The sequence below is a fragment of the Zootoca vivipara genome, chromosome 8 (assembly GCF_963506605.1).
Source record: "Zootoca vivipara chromosome 8, rZooViv1.1, whole genome shotgun sequence".
Classification (NCBI taxonomy): Eukaryota; Metazoa; Chordata; class Lepidosauria; order Squamata; family Lacertidae; genus Zootoca; species Zootoca vivipara.
Genome location: NC_083283.1, coordinates 14,658,560 through 14,680,606, shown reverse-complemented (window position 1 = coordinate 14,680,606; position 22,047 = coordinate 14,658,560). Strand labels below are relative to the sequence as shown.

Genomic DNA, 22,047 nt, shown 5'->3' with positions numbered 1-22,047 from the left:
TCTGTGGTTTGTCTTTCAGAACAGCGCACACTGGTATAAAATGCTGCATTTCTCCTCCGACAGTAGCATCTTGAAAACTAAACAATCAGCCACAATGAGATGCGATTCAAAAGGGACAACAGCAATTTGAGCTAATTCTTAAACCTCACTATTTGAAACTTTCTAGACAAATTTAAGGCTGCTTCTTATGTCTCGGTGTATTCATTTAACGGGGCCAAAGAACAGCTATTTTTCATCTCCTTTGTTACTAGCCTGGAGCTAGAACGAAAAAGGATACACCCATTGCTTTATTAACGGTTGAATGTCTTTGCCAGAGACATTGGAGATGGATTTCAAAAATCCAGATGTGGAAACCAGCATCTGACTCCACATGTGAGACTGGAACTTCTGAGATGAGGCAGTGCTGGCCAGGCTCAAGAGCTTGTTGAAAACCTACGGTGAAATTAGCCTCGGTTAGTAATCAAAACAGGCCCAGTGATCTTAAAATTTTAAGAAATATCAGTGACAGTAACATCATAGGTACAGTTCATTGGAAACAAAATCAGATAGGACCCAAGGTGATTCAGACATTACATTCAAACTGTGCACTGCTAGATGGGCAGAGGATTTCAAACCACATCTCTACCAAAGGGGATGGTCTCATTTCCTGCAACTATTTTGAAATGAAGACACAACAGAAAAGGTGTCAGCTCTAGGATGAAGCTTTTTTTTTTTTTGCAAGCAGATGTGGTGCCTTGTTATAAACCCATGTCCCATGTTATACAGCAGCCTACTTTCAACAGCAGCCAGCCAATGCCTCTGGAAGCTGGAAAGAGGACCATAAGTTGGTGGCCTCTTCTGATGGGACCTGTGGCCCTCCAGATGTTGTGATTTCAAATCTCTTAAGCCTCAGCCAGTATGGCCAATGGTCAGGGATTATGAGAGATGCAGTCCAGCAGCATCCAAAGGGTCACAGGATCCTCATCTCTGTCTTACTGCTTGCATTGTCTTATTGCATTTACTAGCACTGTCTCTATACTGCATTTAGCTGTGAAAGTTCATAACTTTTGATATACTCACTGTCTGCAAGTGGCTTCCTTTACCATATGCAGAAATTAAGCTCCTGAAAGCGTTTAGCTAAAATGTTTCCATTGAACTAAACAGCTCTCTGCAGGGAACAGATTGAATCATTTAAGTAAATGGCAAGAACCCTAGTTTTTGTAAGCCGAGGCCTGATTTCCATGGCATGTGATCCATGACACAAAGAGGAAACCTCGCTTCCCGGGTGTGGTTATAAATCGGCCCAAACCACACCAATCAATTATACAAACAGCTAACCACGCTGAGAAGTGCCTGTGCAGTCTGGGCTGCAGAGAAAGTGAGGTTAAGGCAATATGATGCAGCTATAATGCTGAAGTGGAGCAGATGCAGGCATCTAACACTATCTGACAACTTCATATGCGATGCTCTGACACAGGGTTCAAATATAACAAATAAATACAAATTGATCAGGGCACCAAAAACAGAATGCTGGCTCTCCCTTAGCCATGGTTAGGTAGATAATCAAGGGCAGTCAGTGGGGTAACACACACTATGGAGAAAAGTTCCACCTTCCTGCAGTGACATGAAAAACAACGCATTCCTACCATGCCTATACAGAAGTAAGTCTCAGTGAGTCCACTGTGGCTTACTCTCAAGATTAAGTATGCATCCGACTGAAGCTTAATGGATAGCTCATTACCAACGTCAGCTTTGGTGAAAGGCTAAATCAAGCTCCCTCTTAACTAGGTTTTGTTAACCATGTTCTTGCTTACAAACCCTGGTTAAGCAAGTCAGAGGTAGCTGTAACATAAAAGATATTCCAAGTTTGTTTTGATGCCACGTGGATGACAGTATACAAGATTTAACACCTGTACATGTATTTATCTTGGATGAGAACACTTTGGTCATTAAAAAAAATCAATAAAGTCTGTTTTAAAAAAGGAGAGGGGGGAAGAGGTTGGTTCTCTAGATGTTGCAGGAATACTCCCACTATCCCTGACTTTTGGCCATACTGGCTAAGGCTGATGGGAACCTGGAATGCCAAATCTTAATCACCCCTGTTGAAAGCCATTAATTGAAGATGGTGCTGATGTCAGTACAGACATTAATTAGGCGGGGGGGAGGGGGAGTCTGCTCTAGAAAGAGTGCCCACAATTATGGTTGGCATAAAATCTTATGTGGCCAAGAGGAAGTTCATGGTCTGTGGGCACCATCCATTTGTCTATAACGGTAATAAGCTTCATAGTCTACTTTTAGGGTCACGTTTTATACGGAAGGCACTGAAATTCAAGTATTTTTTTTAAAAAAAGTAATTATAAATATAAAATTTTAAAAGTGTCCAAACACTTACTTGTAACATGAACTCCATGCTTATTCTGTTTTCTATGAGTCTCATGACTAGGTGGGCTTTGCACTGGAACATAGTGTAGTATTCCCAAGATAATGTGTGAGGATGCTTTATAGAAAAATGCAGGTGTGATGCTGGGCTGGAAAATGAAAATCAAGATCATTTCAGGAATATTTAATTTTGCATTTTAAGAGAAAGTCGCACATACAGCAGAAAGTTCAAAGATAAAAATTCAAAGAGCCGGACAGGATTCTCCTAATCCAGCAATTGAAAGTATTAATTAAAACTCTGATCATATTAAGAACAGGGGCTCAAGAAGTACGCTTACAAATTTTACTCAGTGTTAATTGTTCTCAGGTAAACTTTGGGTATAAAATTAAAACTATCTGGGTAAATTGCAAAATATGAAACATTCAACATCGGCAGTTTACTTCTGCCTGTAACAATCTATGAACAATTCAGACAGGAGCACAGAAGGGAGGAAAGAGGAGAAATAATGACTATCCTATCTTCTCTTTCACTGAGTACTTTAAAAAAGATATGAGCAGACTCTTTCGGCTAAGGAAGACAGCAGTAATTACAATGGGGTGGTATTCAATTAAGTTTACTCAGAGTAGACACAATTAAACTAATGGACCTATCTTAGATACATTCATTAATATCAATGGTCTACTCTGAATAGCACGTGTTACTCCTGAACCTCTCCTTTGAGCCACCAAAAGCAGTCATCTCACTGCTGGACCTCACAGCAGTGACTTTCCCCTTAGCCATCACTGGGCACCTCCAAACTGCCTAGCCAGCAAACCAGTGGTAAGGAGACCGTGAAAAGGATCTATAACTTATTGGAGAAGATGTATTTAAGCAGCCTTTTGCTTTCAATTATAGCCTCTTTAATAAAACTATTCTTGGACATTGGACACAATTTGAATTAGGCAACTCAAGTTGAAAAACTGTTCCCTTTCATCTCATATTGCTTATAAATCCATGTTGCCATCCAACAAAGTTTAAGACTCTGGATGTAGTATTTCAGCACCATTTAATGAGCAATAAAGTCACCTCCCTCCATCTGGCTACATAGAATGAGGTTTGTCAGCCATATGCTAATTTTTTTTTTAAAAAAAAACAAAACCTGCAGTTTGCTCAAAGCTGGTGTGCATCAGTCATTAGAGAGACTCTAGTGCAGGCACCCCCAAACTGCGGCCCTCCAGATGTTTTGGCCTACAACTCCCATGATCCCTAGTTAACATTACCAGTGGTCAGGGATGATGGGAATTGTAGTCCAAAACATCTGGAGGACCAAAGTTTGGGGGTGCCTGCTCTTGTGCTTGTAAAAATAGCAGTGTGTGTTTTAAAGTGATTTTCACACCTGTAGCAAAATATTTCCCCTTTCCTTGAAAAGGTTTTTACTCTACTTTGCATATATTTTGTTAATATACTTCCATTCAGTAATTCAAACAAGGCAAATGTTTACCAAGGATGTCCTTTATGGGACCATTAGGTAGCTGAGGTAATAAAGCCTTTGGCCAAATGTCTCATTACTCACCTGAAGAGTGAGTGAGTGTGTGTGTGTGTGTGTGTGTGTGTGTGTGTGTGTGTGCGCACACACACACACACACACACACATTATTGGCCCTATAAACCTACTAAACATACTTGTCTTTTTCTTTTCCTCCACCAAAGATTGGATGAAGTAAGACTCCACCGGTCTTCAGTTCATACACAACTATTTTGTCCAGTTCCTGAAATGCAATTAATAATAATAATATTGCAAATGTGTATTTGGCTACAAAGAGAAAACAAGCTGTACATGGTCTTGTTGAAGCATATTATAATTATGAGCATTTTCAATTTGGTCTCCATCATTTCCTCTGCTTACAAATGTACCCATCAGGGGAATACTGTGCATTCAGATCACAAACCCTTCCCCTTTTAACTCAACTTCCACTATTTCACATTAAAAATAAGCAGGCACAAACATTTATCTGCAAAGAGCAGAATAGCACACCACTGTGGTTTTTCAAGTGCATTTCAGATAATCCTGGGGTGCCCAAGAGACAGTTTAGCCACCACTATTGGTTGCCCCTGCAATGTGTGATTGCCAGAGAGTGCTGAATGCGTTATCACACATACTTTTCTACACAACCCTTGAAAAAAGAGACATTTTGCCTTCCTTTACAGCTACTGCTTGGTACCTTACTCTCAGTGAACAGGGTGAACTGTTACTGAAAAATTGGATGGTGTTTTTTTTTTTGGGGGGGGAGATCTATAAAAAACACAGTGCAAATATTCCAACAACATATGAGGCTGTTTAAAAGGGGAAATGAAGACAGGGTGCAGGGTTAGAAATTTAAATCAAGATCAGTTGAAAGTTTTTTTATGGCAATATCCATCACACTTGTTGATAGATATAATAAAGACAGGCAAGGAAAAGAGGCAGATGGTCTAGATTAATTCATAAACCATGCACTTGGCAGAAGGGTGTAGGACCCCCTAAAACAGAGGCCTAATTCTCACTAACGTAGAAAACCAGTATCTGGGCTGTTCTTTCTTCAGAGAGCAAGTCAGGGCTCACATGCCCTGCAGGGGTGGGGAAAGAACCGTTGGTTCCTACCTGAATGGTTGTTCTGTGTCGCTACAGCAGGGCATCACTGAGGGGATTTAGTGCCACCCTGTGGCCTGCAGGGGTGGGTAATTACCTTTGACTTGAGGCTGGCATGGTGGGTTGCTAACCAACTTCCAGAGAAAGAAAAACCTGTTCTTTTAATGCTTATGTAGTCAACCCAATATAACGTAATGCTTCCTCAAGGATATAACAATGTTATAATGATGTCACCCAAAGCAGCTTCACTGGCCGGTTACCCAGGGAACACTGTTTTGTCAAATATTTCTAGAATTGCACACATAGGTATTGTGTAATCTCCCACTTAATTGTGACAGCTTCACCATAAAATGCATCAAAGGCAGGGACAGCTCCATTCTGTATCCCCTTGTGCATCTGAGTAAAAGCATAAAGATGCTTTCAAAATCCACCGGGGTTCATTACCTCCTTGATCCAGTGCCGGTACTCATTTACACCAAAGGTTTTCTTCATCCAGAGGCCATAAATATAGCCAGAGATTCCTTTCAAAACCCACTCATCTGACCTGTAAGTGAAGAAGCAACGAGAGAAAAATCCCTCTTGATTTACAGAATCTGGACTCTGTGCTAAATGCACTCCTAGTGAAAATACTTTAAAAGCTAGCAACACTAACCATCTAAATAAATAAAGGACTATGAACCAAGAACAGATTTATATATCCTGGCAGTAAGTGTAATTAAAATCTAGGCAACTACATCTTTCGGTATTTTTATTTAAAATATTCTCTAGCATACAGAAACTTAAAAATCTATGTAAATAAATAGACATTAAGAGCTTATAGGTTATCTTGCACATTTAAGAAACTCCAAATGTGCTATGATAGCTATAGAATCTATCTGCATTTATGCTTTATAATGATTCACATACTCATAGCCAAAATTCGACATGGGAGTTATCTATTTTAAGATGTACTCACCAAGACATTCTAGATATAAAACAGCCAAAAAACTGCTGGGCCAGAGCCTGAGCCAAACATCTCCTGGTCAGCGGGGTCTCATCTATTATCATTGCACTGTGCAAAAGGTTTGTGCTAAATGAAAAACGCAAACAAGCATATGCTCAATGGTGGCAAACAAAATCTTCAGGAGAAACAAAACCCTCCACCTCAATTTAAACAAGCAAACATGAACAAATAATAGCAGAATTTTAACAAGAGAAGTATAAAACAGCTTTCCTAAGTCTTATATGGGTCAGCTTCACATGCAACGCTAAGTCAAACCATCACTAAGTGTGAACCAACAAGAGTAAAAATCACGGCTGCTTCCCTCCTTTGCCACGTGCACTTTGGACCGTGGTCGCGAAATTAAAATTGGGAACATTGTAAAACACCCTATGTTTCTAAAACTGGCCGCATTGGGGTGAAGTCTATCTGGCAATAATAATAAATGTCACAAGTATTTAATGTTTTGGTGCTGCCATGTTATTTACAATTCTTATCTCATCAGTCGATTCTATGGCAACCTTTGGCATCATTTTATAAGCCGGAAACTGAATTGAAATGTGGAGCTAGCTCAAAGGCATCCTCTGCAAATACGCCGCTGAGTTTCAGCCAAATGCCCAGGTCCCAGTATAATGCTATCCTTGGTCCTATGAACTTAAATGACGGCACTGAGTTTCCTTTAAAAAGACAAAACAGCAAACACGCAAAAAAACCTCTAGTGATCTGGACTGCAGTATCTCTCTACCAGCATGAGATATGATGAAGTGTGGTTGATATCTGTGCATTTCTCAAATCACTTCATTTTAGATGGGTTAGTTTTAAGTACTTACCTAAAAATGCTCATGGAAGCATAAGCAGCTACTTCAACATAGGCCTCGTCTACAAAAACCGTCTTGAAACAGGAGTAAGGGTAGCGGCACGTAAGTATCTCTTCATAGAATTCAAATACTTCATGGAGATAAGATGTGGTGTGTTTGAGCAGCGGGAGAAGCTGGGGTAAACAGAAATGAGTCACCTACAACAACAACAACAAAGGAGAAAACTTTAAAGAAAAAACCAAATTCAAGTTAGCAAATAGCTAAAAGTGAACATTAGAAAATGCTGCCGATGGAAAAGATAAAGATTAGCAAGTTTGACCCTGAGGTCACCATCACCGCATGCATATAGCTTAGAGATGCAGAAGATGAGGTGGTGAACTGGCTGTGCAACTGTGTGCAGCTTTGCTAGTCCTCCACAGCTTTTCAGAGATCCAGGGAAATAGTTAATGTGAGGCACGGCCTGAGGCTGCGTACAACAGCCTATCTGCAGTATGAAGTGTCATAAAGTCGCAAGCTTTCAAGTGAGTGTTCACGGTACTTCCAGCCATTGGAATCCATTGGAAGTTACAACAAGAACTGGAACTTCCCAAAGATAAGGCAACAGATGTAGGGCAACATACAAAACTTCTATAAAGCAATAGTCTGGGGAAATAGTAATATAAATAGTGAGATAAATTCATATTCTGACTTTATGATTCTGGCTGATGAGAGCTTATTTTAGATATTATTCTATCCCTGGGTGAAAGATTCAAGACAGGAAACATGATTTATTAAAAATAAAAAATATAACCGGGGGGGGGGGGGGGAATCACTGGAAAATCTTATATGACCAGTATAGCAAGAGTTAAACCCTAATCAATAACCACCCAAGAGCCTCACACCAGCACAAATCACGTGCCACACAGAGGCTGCCTATGAAGAGCATTACCTCATGCATGTATGGGTCAACAAGGATTTCAAATGGTCCGATGGCCAAGGAGATGTTAGATGCTGCAGTTGGAATTGTCAGCATATAATGGAAGGTCTTTTTTCTCATATCATGAGTATATACCGTTTCCACCAGGTCTCCATTTGAGACCGCCACCATTGTGGCATCCACAGTATATTCCAGTTTCCATGTGCATAGTTCGGAGTATGAATCAACACAAGGAAACCAAAACCTGGAGAGAAAGTGAAGTCATTAAAAACCGTAAATCATCTTCCCATTCCAAGACAAATGTTGCAGTACTTGATGCGTAGGCATCTGGGGCCTTAGCTATACCGAAAGAATACAATCCTGCAAGCAGCTGACCCTTCCCAAATCTTTGATAACTGCATTCTGTCAATGCATAAACACAAAGAACTACAAAAAGGCTAGCCAGTTTAGGACTCCCATGAGGTTGCTACTTCACGTTAAGAAGTTCAAGCATGCTCAAAGCTATTCAATTCTACAATACTGAAAGACTGACTAGTCTGGGGATGCTTCCAAAGTTCCCCTTCAGAAAAGTACACTGCAAAGCACACTTGAAATATGTTTGCACCTTGGCAAGAGAGCGCCTGCGGTCCAACAGTGATGTCTTCAGTCCTTTGTTTTTTTGTTCTTCTTGTTGTTGATACAGGAATGTATAGATTAATTCCTCCCCCCAAAAAACTAAAACAACAACACAGGGGTGGGGGTGGGGAATCTATTCCAGTTCTCTTGAAGTGGTATAACATATAAAAAAGGGAAAGCTAAGCAGTTGAAATGCTAAGATTTCTCCTTTTCTATTCAGACAGACCGCCAGTCAAAGCTTAGGTGCTTTCTCATTCATTTTAACAATGATAAATCAGACTCTGATAGCTCTGGAAATTAAATATACATTATTCAAAAGAGCAAAAAGGGAGGATAATGAAGCACCACAGGTCAACTGACTCTATATTTACTTAGCAGCATGTACAATATCTATTTTACTGAATGACAATCAATTGAAAACCTGCCAATTGGCAATGAGTACACACATGGGTTATTTGTTTTCTTCCATGTAAGGAAAACGCCATGTCTGAATGGTCTTAAAATATTCTGAAATGACCATAAAGCAAAATAGGACCTCATTTCCAACTCTCACAGCACTTTTCAATTTCAAGGCCTATGGGAAATGGGAGCATAAGACTCTGCAATTCTCACCTTGTAGAATTTTGATACCCGCAAGAGAAGACATGGGCCCCTCTCTCTGCTAAGCTTCCTTCCACATTGGGTACCACAAAATGAAGGCCTCCTTTTGGCTGGTCCAGAGAAAAGTTGATATGTACCTTCAAGACTTTTAACTCTGCAGCAGTAAAAGAGCAACCACATAATAAAATATGTATTAATACTGTATTTCTGGAAGAAACAGGGCAAACCCACCATTAACTATTCATTAACTTGCAAAACCACTTTGTACTCAGAACTTCAATGAACTAAGGAAGAGAAAAAGAAGATGAAAGAATGAAGGTGAGATCTTTGATGATGACCCAGGACTCTCAAAGTGAAACAGAATTTTCTATTATAAAACACATTTTATTGAAAATATGCACGGGAGATTATTTATTTTGAGTATATATTTTTCTGAACACAGAAGCTAGTCTGAGGCTTGAAGTAACTCTTAAGAACTTGCCATAATTCACATAATTGAACAGCTTGCCTGATCTACTCCTCAAAATCAAAAGCGATCCACCAGCATTGCAGGGCCATTGAAGCTCTGGCCAAAGCGCAGCACACCTGTAAAACTATTCTAGATTGCTAGCAAGTCTGTAGCACTTTCATTTTAAGGGTTTCTGGACTTTACCATCAACGTGCTTCCAAAGCTCTGAGGGCACCTTGATGCACAGCTCTCCATTTCCAGCATCTGGGTCCACAGCACTGACGGCAGCAGCATACGCATTGGAAAAGTAGTTGAGATTTCGCCTGCAACACAAAGGAATCCGAGTTCAAATTAAAAAAAAGGATTCGAGGTCGAGGGACGTCACATGCTGCAAGAAAGCAGATGAAAAATGCCCACAACAGAAGTGCTTAAAATTGCCACCTTGAACAGTAACCACTTAGAAATGCCAACAAAACACTCATGGGCAGATTTTACACCCTCTTTAAAAGCTTTAAACTTAACTGAGAAAGTCATTCGATAAGCTTGAGACACTTGCAGTGAAAATCCTCCATTGCTCCACTTATCTTGACCTTCACATGGCAAGGGCACACGGAGCAGGGTCTGCCCTACACAATGGAACTAGAGACTTAAACACGTATGGAGGTCCAGTGCCGAGGGCCTTCTGGCGGTTCCCTCGCTGCGAGAAGCCAAGTTACAGGGAACCAGGCAGAGGGCCTTCTCGGTAGTGGCACCCGCCCTGTGGAACGCCCTCCCACCAGATGTCAAAAAGTAAACCAACTACCAGACTTTTAGAGGACATCTGAAGGCAGCCCTGTTTAGTGTATTTTAATATTTCTGTTGGAAGCCGCCCAGGGTGGCTGGGGAAACCCAGCCAGATGGGTGGGGTATAAATAATAATAATAATAATAATAATAATAATAATAATAATAATATGGAAAGAGGGTGTCTCCAAAATATGTCAGTCCTATGCCACAAAAGATGTCGAAAGGGTAGGATCCAGCTCCATCAATTGCTCCACGATTGCCAGAAAGTAGGCTGAATATTACTGGAATTCTGCCTCCTCACACTTGAAAAAATAATGGTCTGAATAACTATAGACTAGCCTGGGAGATATATTGATATATTGCCCAGGAACCAGTATGAGAAGCAAACTGTATATCGCTGAAGTAACCGCCGTGCTCCTGAGTCCCTCGGCTAGCAGCACAACTTCATCCAGGGGGTGCTGCTAGTGGAGGGACTGAGAAGTGCAGCTGTTTCACCAGCAATATACCATTGAGCGAATCTGCCCTCAAACCACTGCAGAGGGAGAAACAAACTGCATTAGTGAGATACAGCTTGTTTCTCCCTCCGCATCCTTAAACTGCTCGGCTGAGGGGCACCCAGTTGCCGCTCCCTTCAGCCAAACATTTTAATGTAGCCCCCAGTCCGGCGCTGGCTTGCAGGATGGGGGCTCCGTGAAACTGCCTACACATCTGAGCAACCCTGATGTCTCAGAAGCATCAGATCGCTCAGCTGGGCTGGGTGGGAGGCTTCTTCTACGCCCCAGCTGCGTGAAACCCGATACTGCTGTGGCGTCAGATGGTTCAGATGGGGGGGGGGGGTTTGGAAGAAGTCTCCCCCCACCCCATATGAGCTGGGGCCAATGCAGCTTGTTTCAACATGGCGGTATGTCACCAAACCGTGATGTCTGGCTGGTGATACATCGTGATGTTGTAAATCTAACATCACCCAGCCCTACTATAGACTGCCTTATATTACTGAAACCATTCTTATTGTGGTGCTGATCTTTTCCTAAATGGATGATAATATACAATGTGCGTGCTGTATGTTCAGTTTTAACTTTTTGCATATTAAATTTCAGGCCGCAAATGCATGGAAACTCAGAGTTAAAAAAGCAACCTTCCAAAACCAAGCCACAACGAATCCCATTCATTACCGCCAACTCATCTACATCCTGTTGCACTCTAATGGTGGTGATTTCACAGTCAATTGAGTTCCTTGGCTGGGTGGCTTTGCACCATACCCTTAACATTATTTTAAAGGCTGATCTAATGAAAAACAGATAATACCTTTCTTAGTTTGAGTCCTACAGCAAGTTCTTCACAGAACTAGTTTTACAAATATGTAGCATGCTTTCTTTCCTCAATGAGCTTACGTTCATCTCCTACTATGAGATTATTTTCATATTACCTTCAAAACTACCAATATCATGCCTGAGATGAGTCAATAAAATTTGACTAAAAGGAGGGAATAAAACTGCCCTTCCCCTGTTTGACATAAAGGTTTATAAGATGCTCCACTATAGCTTTTTTTTTTTTACAATATGCCCAACATGAGCACTATCCACAAGGTTCAAACACAAAGAAGAAGTCACAATACTTTCCTCACCTTCCATAGAAAAAAGAAGGTTCTGTACAATAAAAGGGTTTGAGTCAAATTAAAACCTCACAAAAATCAGACATGACCTCATTTCAAAGCGTTCCTGACCTCATTTCAAAGCTTTCCTTCTACCTCATTCCCTACCCACCACATACTGAGTAAACTTCATTATGAATTTTTGAAATCTAACTTGGAAAACTCAAGAGGCTAAACTGGTTATTCATGAATAGCCCAGAGGTTATTCATACATAGTCCAGAGGATGCAGACACCTCAAGTCCTAAAGTACAAACTTCAACTCAGAAAGAATTTTTGACCATTTGCTAAGAAAACATGTTAGCTCAGTTTTTAGCCTGTGATAATACTATGGCTGGTGCACAAGTGGTGACTTGCATGTATAAATAAGCAATCCTAGATCAAACATCACAGGCAGAACTTTCACTACCTCCATCTCACACCTCCATAAAACATGGTACTCTTCCATGGAGTCTATTGATACATTCAGAAAGGAGTCATTGAATGAGATAATCAACAGCAAGCAATGTTTATGGTGTGTGAATTGGCCCTAGCTTTCCAATTTTGCTTTTTTAGTTGTTGAAATCTATCAGAATCTGAAGGCTTGGACATAGCTGCCAAGTTATCCCTTTTTTAAAGGGATATTCCATTATGCTGAATAGGCTTCCTCGCGAGAAAAGGGAAAACTTGGCAGCTATGGCTTGGAGCATGTTACTACCAGCTAAGTAGCAACAGGAAAACAAGAGGATACCCACTGTTTCAAGTCAGAACTACCACATGCTAACTTATCACTTTACACTTTACACTTTCTATTTTACTGCCACTTTGGAGAGGTCCTTTTGAAGCTCCTGGCAGTCCTTTTTGTTTTATGTTGTTTTAACCATCTTTAACAAATCATATGCTATGCCAGTAAATGCAGTCTATCTGTACACTTACCGGTAATTCTTTCCAGAATCAGACACAAGCCCAGCAAAAATAAACCACCCGTAAAGCGATTCTTAATTTGTGCCTTGCCCTAATGACGTTTTCATATTTTAAATCTTTTCATGATTATCACACATAATAAGCACCAGAAATAATAAACAACACAAGTCTCAACTTCAATATGAATTTCAGGGATATTCAAATCAACTTACTTTAAAGTAAATATGATACAGGAATATTCTGCCTCTAATTATCACCAAGGGACAGCTTCCCAAAATGTCTGTATTGTATCTAGAGGGAACTTGTGGTTAGATACTAAATACCAGTGGGTTCACAGACAGAAATGGACCATATTTTATGTAATGAGAGGTAGACTCCTTGGAACAGAGGCTAGTATTTCACAGAAACCATTATTTATTTTGTTCTCTTTTTCACATGTGCATTGGTCCTGTTCAAATATGTGACTCACTGTAAGAGGAATCTGTTCAGAGGACCATTATGGTGGAGGAGATATCTTATGGGTAGGCTTACTTTCCATACAAATGGTAGCAGCTGAGAAGTGGAGATCTGGATTGACATCATTTTACTATATATTCATTTGTATTTAACACTAAAGCTCCGTGGCACTTCCTGATACTTAAGGCCCAAGTCTCAACTTAAAGCCAGTGCAACCTGTTAGAAGCTTCTTACATACTGCTGAAACTGGAGTTTGTTATGCACATGCAGTCTTTTATTAAAAAATAAAAATGTATGAGAAATAAATATGTACTTTGGCCAGGGATATTGTTTGCTAAGAGCGACTCTGGCCTTTGTTGTGACAAAACCAAAAATCTTTCTCTGGGTTGTCCATCTATCATAGATTTAACTAGATTTATCATAGTTAATCTAGACTATTCCAGCAAACTATTATTTCAGCTAGTTAAACTAGTTGGGGCTTCTTTCATTACACCCTTAATATGTAAAGATGCTACTTAGATGAAATCTTTGTTTACGCGTCTTATTCAAAAATATACTTACTGTATTTGTGAATTGTTGTTCTAAGAGTTTATTGTTTCCTGGTAGCCCAGATATGCAACATTACTACGTATCCAGAATGGCAATTCTTGCTATCGCAAACCAGGATACTTGGTAGACCACGAGACTCTTATTCTCAGGGTTGTTGGTTCATGCCCCACGTTGGGCCAAAGATTCCTGCATTGCAGGGAGTTGGACTAAATCAGGCATCCCCAAACTCAGCCCTCCAGCTGTTTTGGGACTACAATTCCCATTATCCCTGACCACTGGTCATGTTGGCTAGGGATGATGGGAGTTGTAGTCCCAAAACAGCTGGAGGGCTGAGTTTGGGGATGCCTGGACTAAATGATCTTGGTGGTCTGTTCCAACTCCATAATTCTATGATTTGGTGGGAAAGCATGCACTGTCTTCCTCCACAAAGACATATCTTGACTAAAGCCAGCAAAGCTTTATTTGTCCCACCCACAGTCTCTCACAGTCTCTGCTTGCACGTGCGTCCTTTTTATATGAGAGGGTATGGTGTCACTGGGAGACAGGTAGGCACCAGGAACATAAAGTGTAAGAATGTGCCATCATTTCCCAACAATGTCCGCTAAAAGAAATACTTAGCATCATTGTAGCATTTCCCCTAAATAGTCAAAGCACTTCACATACTGTACTTTATCTCAATAATCTTCCCAACCATCCTGCAAGACAGGCCAATGCTATCGTACTCATCAGTGCTATTTTTCTAGAAAAAATAGGTGCTGGATCTCACAATGGACACCTCCGTCGTTCTCTTAGAATGGCAATGGCGCACAGTTGAGAGGTGCCAGAACTGAGTTCCAGCTGAAAAAAAGCTCTAGTTACCATATTTCAGAGGGAGGCTACGATCTGAAACATACTTCATTGGAACCATTCCATTGAAATCCAGGTCATATCATTTTGGGACAGTATGGTTAGGATCAGGCCATGAGACAGCAGGATCTAGCCACTGGGTTGAATTCAAACGTCCTCCAAACCGTGGGCCCCTTTGACAGCTGGGTAAGGCTGCCCAATCGTGGCATTATCAAGATGTCAAGTCCAGCATTTTGTTTTGCCTGTGCATTGTCTGAAAGTAAGCAATGCAGGCCGCTGTGAGAACCAGACACTAGACTAGATGGGTTTTGGGCTTGATCCAGAAGGACTCTTCGTATATTCTATATTATCTCAAAAACCTCAGATTCGTGAAATACTAAGACTTCCCATCATCGCTTCACTTTTGACACCTATTAAATGTGTTGATCAATCTTGTGCTTCAAAAACACTCATGACTCAAAGCCCACTTCAAACCCTATCAATAAAAGATATTAATCACTATTCCAGAGACAGTAGCAACTATGAACTATTTACTTACTGTTTTGACTCATGGTGACAAACTTCCAGTGTGGGGTCATTGTAAATAAAAGCTGCTTCCAGATCGTTGACTCTCACTCTGTATATCCTACATTGTTTACTGTTCAGCTTGATTCTATTCAGATTCGCAACAGTGGGAAATATCGTCAGTTCCACGTAACCCTGCACAGATTTAAAAGAACATCATCAGGGACACACAGATATTTCCTTCTTAAACTGCAGAAGTTTGCACTCCAAAGCAACTTAGCTGTATAAATACAATTACAGCTTCAAAATGAATTTCCTTTTGCATCAACTAAAAGGTTTAAAAAGCGTACCAGCTCTCGCCAGGTTGCTTCTCATACCACTTGTTAAGGACACACTCTGCCTCAGAAGTGAGAAAATAACAAGAGGAGTGCAATGTTCCCTTCAATCAATGAAGAAAGTCCTACAGCTAGGCCGACCAGGTGCAAATGAGGACAGAAGGAGGAATTTCACCAGGTGCTGCTTGTCATTGTAGCAACTATTAAAACAGAGGTGGGAAGCCTGTAGTCTTCCAGGTGTCCTTGGACTCTAGCCCCCAACAGTCCCAGGTAGCATGGCCAGGGAAGATGGGAGCTACAGTCCAACATCTGAAGAGCCACCAGCACCCCATCGCTATATTAAAGGTACAGAAGCCCCCCCCCCCTTGCCACCTTACATTCAGCATGAGACACCATGGTTTTCCTTCACAGAACTCTCCTTCACAGAAACTAGTGGGCATTCTGCTACTCTTTTCACAACCTGTGATACTGCCGTGGCTCACAGAAATACATTAGTATTTTCAACCAGCCACTGTAAATTAATGGAGCACACATTATGACTTGGGACAAGACTTGAAAATGTGGCTTGTCCTGAGGCACAACCAGTCCTTTTGGTCTCTGGTTCTCCCCTTCCTATTTGTTCACACTTTTAACTCCAAGCTCACAGCAACATTTATGAGAGCGTCCTGCTTTTCCTCACAACTACCCTGCGAGTTAGGTGCCTGGCCCAACGTCACGGAGCAAGTTTCATAACTGAGCAAGGAATTAAAACCACGTCCCCTTAATCCAATTCCAGTGAAATCTATCAGACCGTATCAATTCTCCCTATGCCATGATTCCTGTATCGTTTTTTTCTAGGCCTCTTTCCTTGCTAAAGCAGAAATGTTGACATGGGCATACAACACTATAAGAAAATGTGGCCAAGGAAAATGGGGACAGCGGGCACCAGGTCCTTAGAATAATGGATTAGGGCAGGTGTGGAGAACATTTTGCCCACCAAATGTCACTGATCTACACCCTTCAGCCCCAGCAACCATGGCAAGTGGCAAGGGATGATGGGAGTTGCAGCTCACCTGGAGGGCCAATGGTGGCTGACCTAGTCTGCCTGATAATTTAACTGATAGGCAAAACGAAGATGGAAATGACTGGAATGGTGGAGTTGCAAAGGAAGAGAGCAGCGGGTTCACAGATACATTCTGAACCCTGCCAACAGAGGTTGGGTTGGCAACTTTTGTTTTTATTGCTACATCAGCTTCAGCCTGGTAGAGCTAAGGGGATCCAGAGAGCTTTTGATCCAACAGACCCCAGGTGACCAGGGCTCTCCCCCACCCCAAAAAGGCCTCTTTCAAGGGCCTTCTGCCCACCTGACTGCAGCAGGGGCCACCATTGCAGAACCTTACCCACAGACAGTGCTCCTCTCTACCAACAGCCTAACCGCCTCCAGCCACCAATGGTTTATGTGTGTGCAAGGGGGGCGGGGACTGAGCTTCATACCGGTAGCTCAACATGATTACATCTGTACGTGTAGAATAATTTGGGCATTTTAGAGGGACTTTTAATTATATACTTTTACATCACACTGTGAAGATTTTTCCACTAAAATTTCACCCGTGTTCCCGGAGAAGCTATTCAGACACTAAACCCAACCATAGCTCCTTCACAGTAAATGTGAAGGTATAGCAACAAACTGGAGGCAGGATCACAATCCCATCAAAGCAAGTATGCCTTCTTCACTTTGACCTAAAAAACAAAACCCCACCCTAACATAACTAATCGGTTCTCCCCCATGAAACCAAGAAACAAGAGACACAACTTGGTTGGTGGCACTCATTCATCTGCAGCCTGGGGGGTAAGCACATAAAAACAGCACATAAAAGCATGTGGAATATATTAAGGGTTCCTGGGAACACAAAAGCTCATGAAAAATGAAAGAATTTAGCACTCACTGAAATCCATCAACACAAATAGGAAGAATGCAGCCATTCATGTTCTATTTGCACGATAACTCCTTTCAGGAGAGAGGAATTTTCTTCCCTCTATTTGTAAACATCGGGAATGACTACTGCAATGTACTCTTTGGGACTGCTCAAAAACAGCTTTCAGCCCACAGCAACCTACCCTGTCAAGTGTAGAACAGTACTTTTATGTTGATACTATTCCACATTTTTAATGAAGTATCAATAAAAATAGACCTATATAAAAAGTGTGGAACAGTATCAACATATAAACCCTGAGTAAAACTACACCCTCTGCCTTTTAGTTTTTCAGTGTGATGGCACTGACTTTTAACACTATTTATAAACTATCTACAATTTGTAGATGAAGTGGGATCATCTCCCTGCCCCCCACATTAAAGAATTATGCAATGGCTTTGATGTTGCATATCTCAGGAAACACTTTTCCTGTTAAGAACCAATCTGGCTATTAAGATCAAACACAAAAATCCTGTCAAAAACCAGCCATCTCAATATCAATTATACCAGAAAGTGGAACGAGGTTTTCTCCATAATGGTTTTGGAGTTGTGGAATTCCCTTCCAACACAAACATACCTGAGCCTCCCTGTGGCAGCTTTTGGAAAAGACCACAATATTTTCCCTTTTAAGAGGGCATTGCATGTTAAGTGAATTTTATTATTTTCTTTTTATGATGTGTTTTGAATATTTTATTTTCAGAAATAAATTTTGATGTTTATTAACCTGGGCCCATCTTAAGCAAATAAATAACCAATGGGAAAATGCAAAGTTCATCTGGCTTTAATTTTTCTAATATTTGAATGGTTTATGCCTAATCTATCCCTGAGGTCTTGGTGGTGCAGCTGATCCTTCACACTTCTTAGGTGTGGCCTTTTTTGGCTCTGGAAACAATTCCCTGCTGTTGTGATTGCAATCATTTTAACAGGTTTCAGTTCAGCATAAACCTAAAGTCAACTGAGGTAGCATGAAACTTTTGAGCACTTCTGCAAGCAAGCTGTAAAATTGCCAGTCAGTGGCAGTTGCAGGCCAGCTTGATGGTAAAGAACAAAAGGATAGGATAGGCAGCTAAAGAAAAGGATAAAACTCCTCTAGAATATCCTCTCTGGCCATTGGTATTTTTTAAATATTACAGCAGAAATGTGAGGTTGTCTGTTGTCACAAACCGGGATGCATGGCATGAAGAAAACACAATTAACCAACTATAAAAGTGAATCCCTTAATAGCCAGAAGAGTAGAGGCTTATGGCGTAGACTTTCACTACGTTAATTAAATAGGAACATGGGAAGCTGGCTTATACCGGGTCACCCTATTTGTCCATCTAGTTCAGGACTGCCTGGTCCAACTAGCAGTGGCTTTCTGGGGTCTTGGGCAGAAAATATTTCCCATCACCTGGTACCTGGTTCTTTTTGTTGGGAGATTCCAGGGACTGAGCCTGGGACCTCCTGTACACAAAACATGTACTCTTCCTTCGAACTCTATAGTCCCTTCCCCTCAATATACTTACAACAACAGATTTTCTCTGGAAATTTATGTTGTTGATACAGACCACCTGGTGGGTTGTGCTGGGGAAAGGAAGAAAGAATTCAAAATAAAGATCTTGATGTGTATAAGCTTGCAGAGAACTAGAAAATAAGTTACCAGACCATCTGTCTGCCTGCACTCATGTGTCACATAACAGATTTTAGACATGGGCCATGCTGGGCACTTCATCATAAAGAATTATTTCACCTCCACAAGTAGCCAATTAAGCTGGTATCAAGTAAGCAGCACCTACATTGCATGTGTGAATACACACCACATTAAACACTGCAACAAACAGAGAAGATTCCTTCTATATATACTGAGAAATTATTATCTGCATTAATAGAAAACAGTTTATAATATCAGTTGAGGGATCAGAAATATCAGATGCATATTCTAATATTCCATTATATATTTAAGCAGCTAGACATGTACAACTGAAGCTTCTCTACTGGGTGGGATTCTAGTTAAAACACATCCACTCCACCAATTCCAACCCGAAGCAGCCAACTACAATCATGCATTAGTTTTAGCACCCCTTTTCCTCTATAGTTCTCAGCTTGTTTGCCACTTCACATTACAATTAGCCATGACCAGAAACAAATGTAGGTTATTTCCAGCATTTTCTGTACAGTATTCTGAAGTCAATGCAATAGCATAACGTGAGAAGTTAAACTGAGATAAGAAAATATATTCTTAAAGAACCTCATACCAATAGGTATACAGTAATTGACAGTGGCTGGGGCAACCCAGGTGGATGGGGGACATATTTAATTATTGTTGTTGTTGTTGTTGTTCCATAAAAAATATTTCAGTTCAACTTGCTTGTGGATCATGCATGGTACTTTCATGTTCCAAGCAAATTTTGATGCCTAAGGAACTAAGGTCACAAGTCTAACTCTATGTACCTGAAAGCAGGCCTCACAAGACTTACTTTCAAGTTGAAATGGTTAGGAGTGCACTGTACATATTTACATGTATCAGGAAAAAACCCAAAGATGCTGTTTCCCACATTTTAATGGAAATTGATTTATATTACCAAACTAGTTGTTAAATGCAACTTCAATTTATCTTGTTTTCTCACCACAATGCAGTTTTTTAAAACAACCTGCAGCTTTCTGGACTCCAAAGGCCTATTGCTTCATAGTTTAAAAACATCAACCTATGATCATAAGAAAAGAAACAGTAGCAGATACTTATAATTTATAAGGTCTTGGGCTCTCAAACCCCTTGTCTCCTTTCTTCCTGTTCATCATAAACAGTAGTACTAAACCTTGATGGAAATCAAATACACATCACAAGCTTCATTAGCAGTCTTTTCAAAGGTAACTTTAATTCTTCCTTTCTTCGCTGATTTCTTCTTATTAAAGATCTTTCACCAGAAAATCTTAGAATAGTCCAAAGAAATGTCCAAAGTAGCAACATTGCCCATAAAGCATATTCAGAGTGTGAATACTTCAGATTTCGGGAGACCTGACCTACTAATACTGACCTCTTAAACTAGGGAGATTTATATATGTATTAAACTTATTATCTGTTGTGCAACTTACTGGCATTTAATAAGGTAATGGGATCCTTCCGAGAAAGAGAATTTCTCCTACCCCAGGTTAAAAGATGACGACTACTGAATCCTCTAAAGACCTACCAAAGCAAACTAGATACATCTCTCTTTTTTGTGTAGGCATTTAGCCATTTACAACTGCAAAAAGAGAGAGAGATACCTTGTCTTGTAGTCTATTTACTAAAGAAGCGACAGCAGTTTCCAGCGATTCCTGGCTAACTTGACAGACGTACTTTTAGAACAAAAAATGATTACTGACTAGGTTTCTATCTGGGAGAAAGAATCCCGATATATTGCGGTATGCAACCTTCCCGATTTGCGGAGGCAGCATCTGGACCTAGGAGCGGGCGAGGCTGCTGCTGAGCTGCCCCCAAACTATCCTATGGGCACTCCTGCTGGGCCTGATCTGCTAGATCTCATCTGGTTTAAGCAGGTGCGTTGGCAGCTGTCAGGGCTTCTGGTCAGGTCTAGAGGTATCTAGCCAGCATGGAGCCGGCTTCTTTTTGGAGCTTGTCTAGGAAGAGGGCGCTTTTCCTGTGAGTCTCCCAGGAGGATTCCCGTTTCACGACAGGGTTGTGTTGCTAGAAATGGGGTGGGCATGAGGGCTACTGAAGCTCCGGCTAGGAATTTGGGACAAGGAGGGAGGGCTTGTTCTGAGGCGAGGAGCTGCCGCAACTTCAACCCCCGAGGGGCGATTCTTCAGCGGGCGCGGCAGCCTTGTTGAGGGGACCGTCGCTAGTCCTCATGAAAAGCGAGTTGCTTTAGGGAGGCGGCAGGTGTCCCGTGAGGAAGAGCGGCGTCCGAGGGAGGCAGCGGCTGCAGCTCGGGGACCTCTTCTTAGAAGGGTTCCGCCGGGGCCTGAGAGCGAAGTCTGAGCGGACAGCGGCTCCCAGGAGGCGAGGCGTTTCTCTCCACGACCGGCGGACTCCCTTTAGGTCCGCTTCCAAGTACACGATCAGCGGCTCGATTCTGGCGGGGTGGCCGCCATTTTGCTCGCAACCTTTGACCTCACGTCAAAGGGGCGGGAAGTTCGTCGACGCGGTAGGTTTGTTAAACCCCACCTCTCCCCTCGCGCTCCCGTTTCAGATTCGTCAGCGCGCCAATCAAGAGGCAGCGTCTCACGCGTACGCACAAAAGCGAGAATGCGCATGCGGAGAGAAACAAAGCAGCCTATTGGTGGAGCCGTTACCACGGCGACCTGGATTTGCTTTGGGGAAATAGCTCGTCTCCTTTGAGAAGCATGAAGGTGGTTTGCAGGAAGAATTTCGCGCCCCCGCGCAGGCGCAGTAATTCCTCCCTGAGGCTGCCCTAAGGAGCCAGTTGGGAAATAATTCTCATTTTCAGAGCTTTTTTTAGTGGCTCTCCCTTAAGAAAGAAAGAGCATGTCTAGGTTTTGTAACTTTCCGGCATGGGCTTCTTCGTTTTACAGAAAACACCACTTCAGGCTGCGTCCCCTTTGGAAACAAAATTAATTTTTGTTTGCCTTTAGAAACAAGAAAACATACCGTAGCAACACTCCTAGCGCCTCTCAGAGAAGCAATCTGTTTTGATTTGCAGACATGCTTCTGAGCAGATTGTGCCTCTTTCCTTTTCATAGAGGAAATCTCCCCATTGACCATTCATAATAATTATAATAATTTAT

The 22,047-nt window shown here is 41.5% G+C and overlaps 1 protein-coding gene across 2 annotated transcripts in view; it reads right to left on the bottom strand.

Annotated features, from left to right (window-relative positions):
- TAF2 (TATA-box binding protein associated factor 2) overlaps positions 1–21,406 on the bottom strand; it is a 56,777-nt gene extending 35,371 nt beyond the window's left edge. For both annotated transcript variants that reach the window (XM_035125036.2, XM_035125037.2), the window contains exons 1-12: positions 20,045–21,406; positions 18,828–18,882; positions 15,070–15,230; positions 9,548–9,666; positions 8,908–9,049; positions 7,693–7,924; positions 6,777–6,961; positions 5,923–6,036; positions 5,412–5,511; positions 4,022–4,107; positions 2,372–2,507; positions 278–432 (exon numbers count right to left, since the gene is read on the bottom strand). In XM_035125036.2, the coding sequence (XP_034980927.1) occupies positions 278–432; positions 2,372–2,507; positions 4,022–4,107; positions 5,412–5,511; positions 5,923–6,036; positions 6,777–6,961; positions 7,693–7,924; positions 8,908–9,049; positions 9,548–9,666; positions 15,070–15,230; positions 18,828–18,882; positions 20,045–20,100 (1,541 nt within the window). In that variant the 5' untranslated portion in view covers positions 20,101–21,406. The remainder of the gene's footprint in view (positions 1–277; positions 433–2,371; positions 2,508–4,021; positions 4,108–5,411; positions 5,512–5,922; positions 6,037–6,776; positions 6,962–7,692; positions 7,925–8,907; positions 9,050–9,547; positions 9,667–15,069; positions 15,231–18,827; positions 18,883–20,044) is intronic.
- Positions 21,407–22,047: the final 641 nt, after the last annotated feature.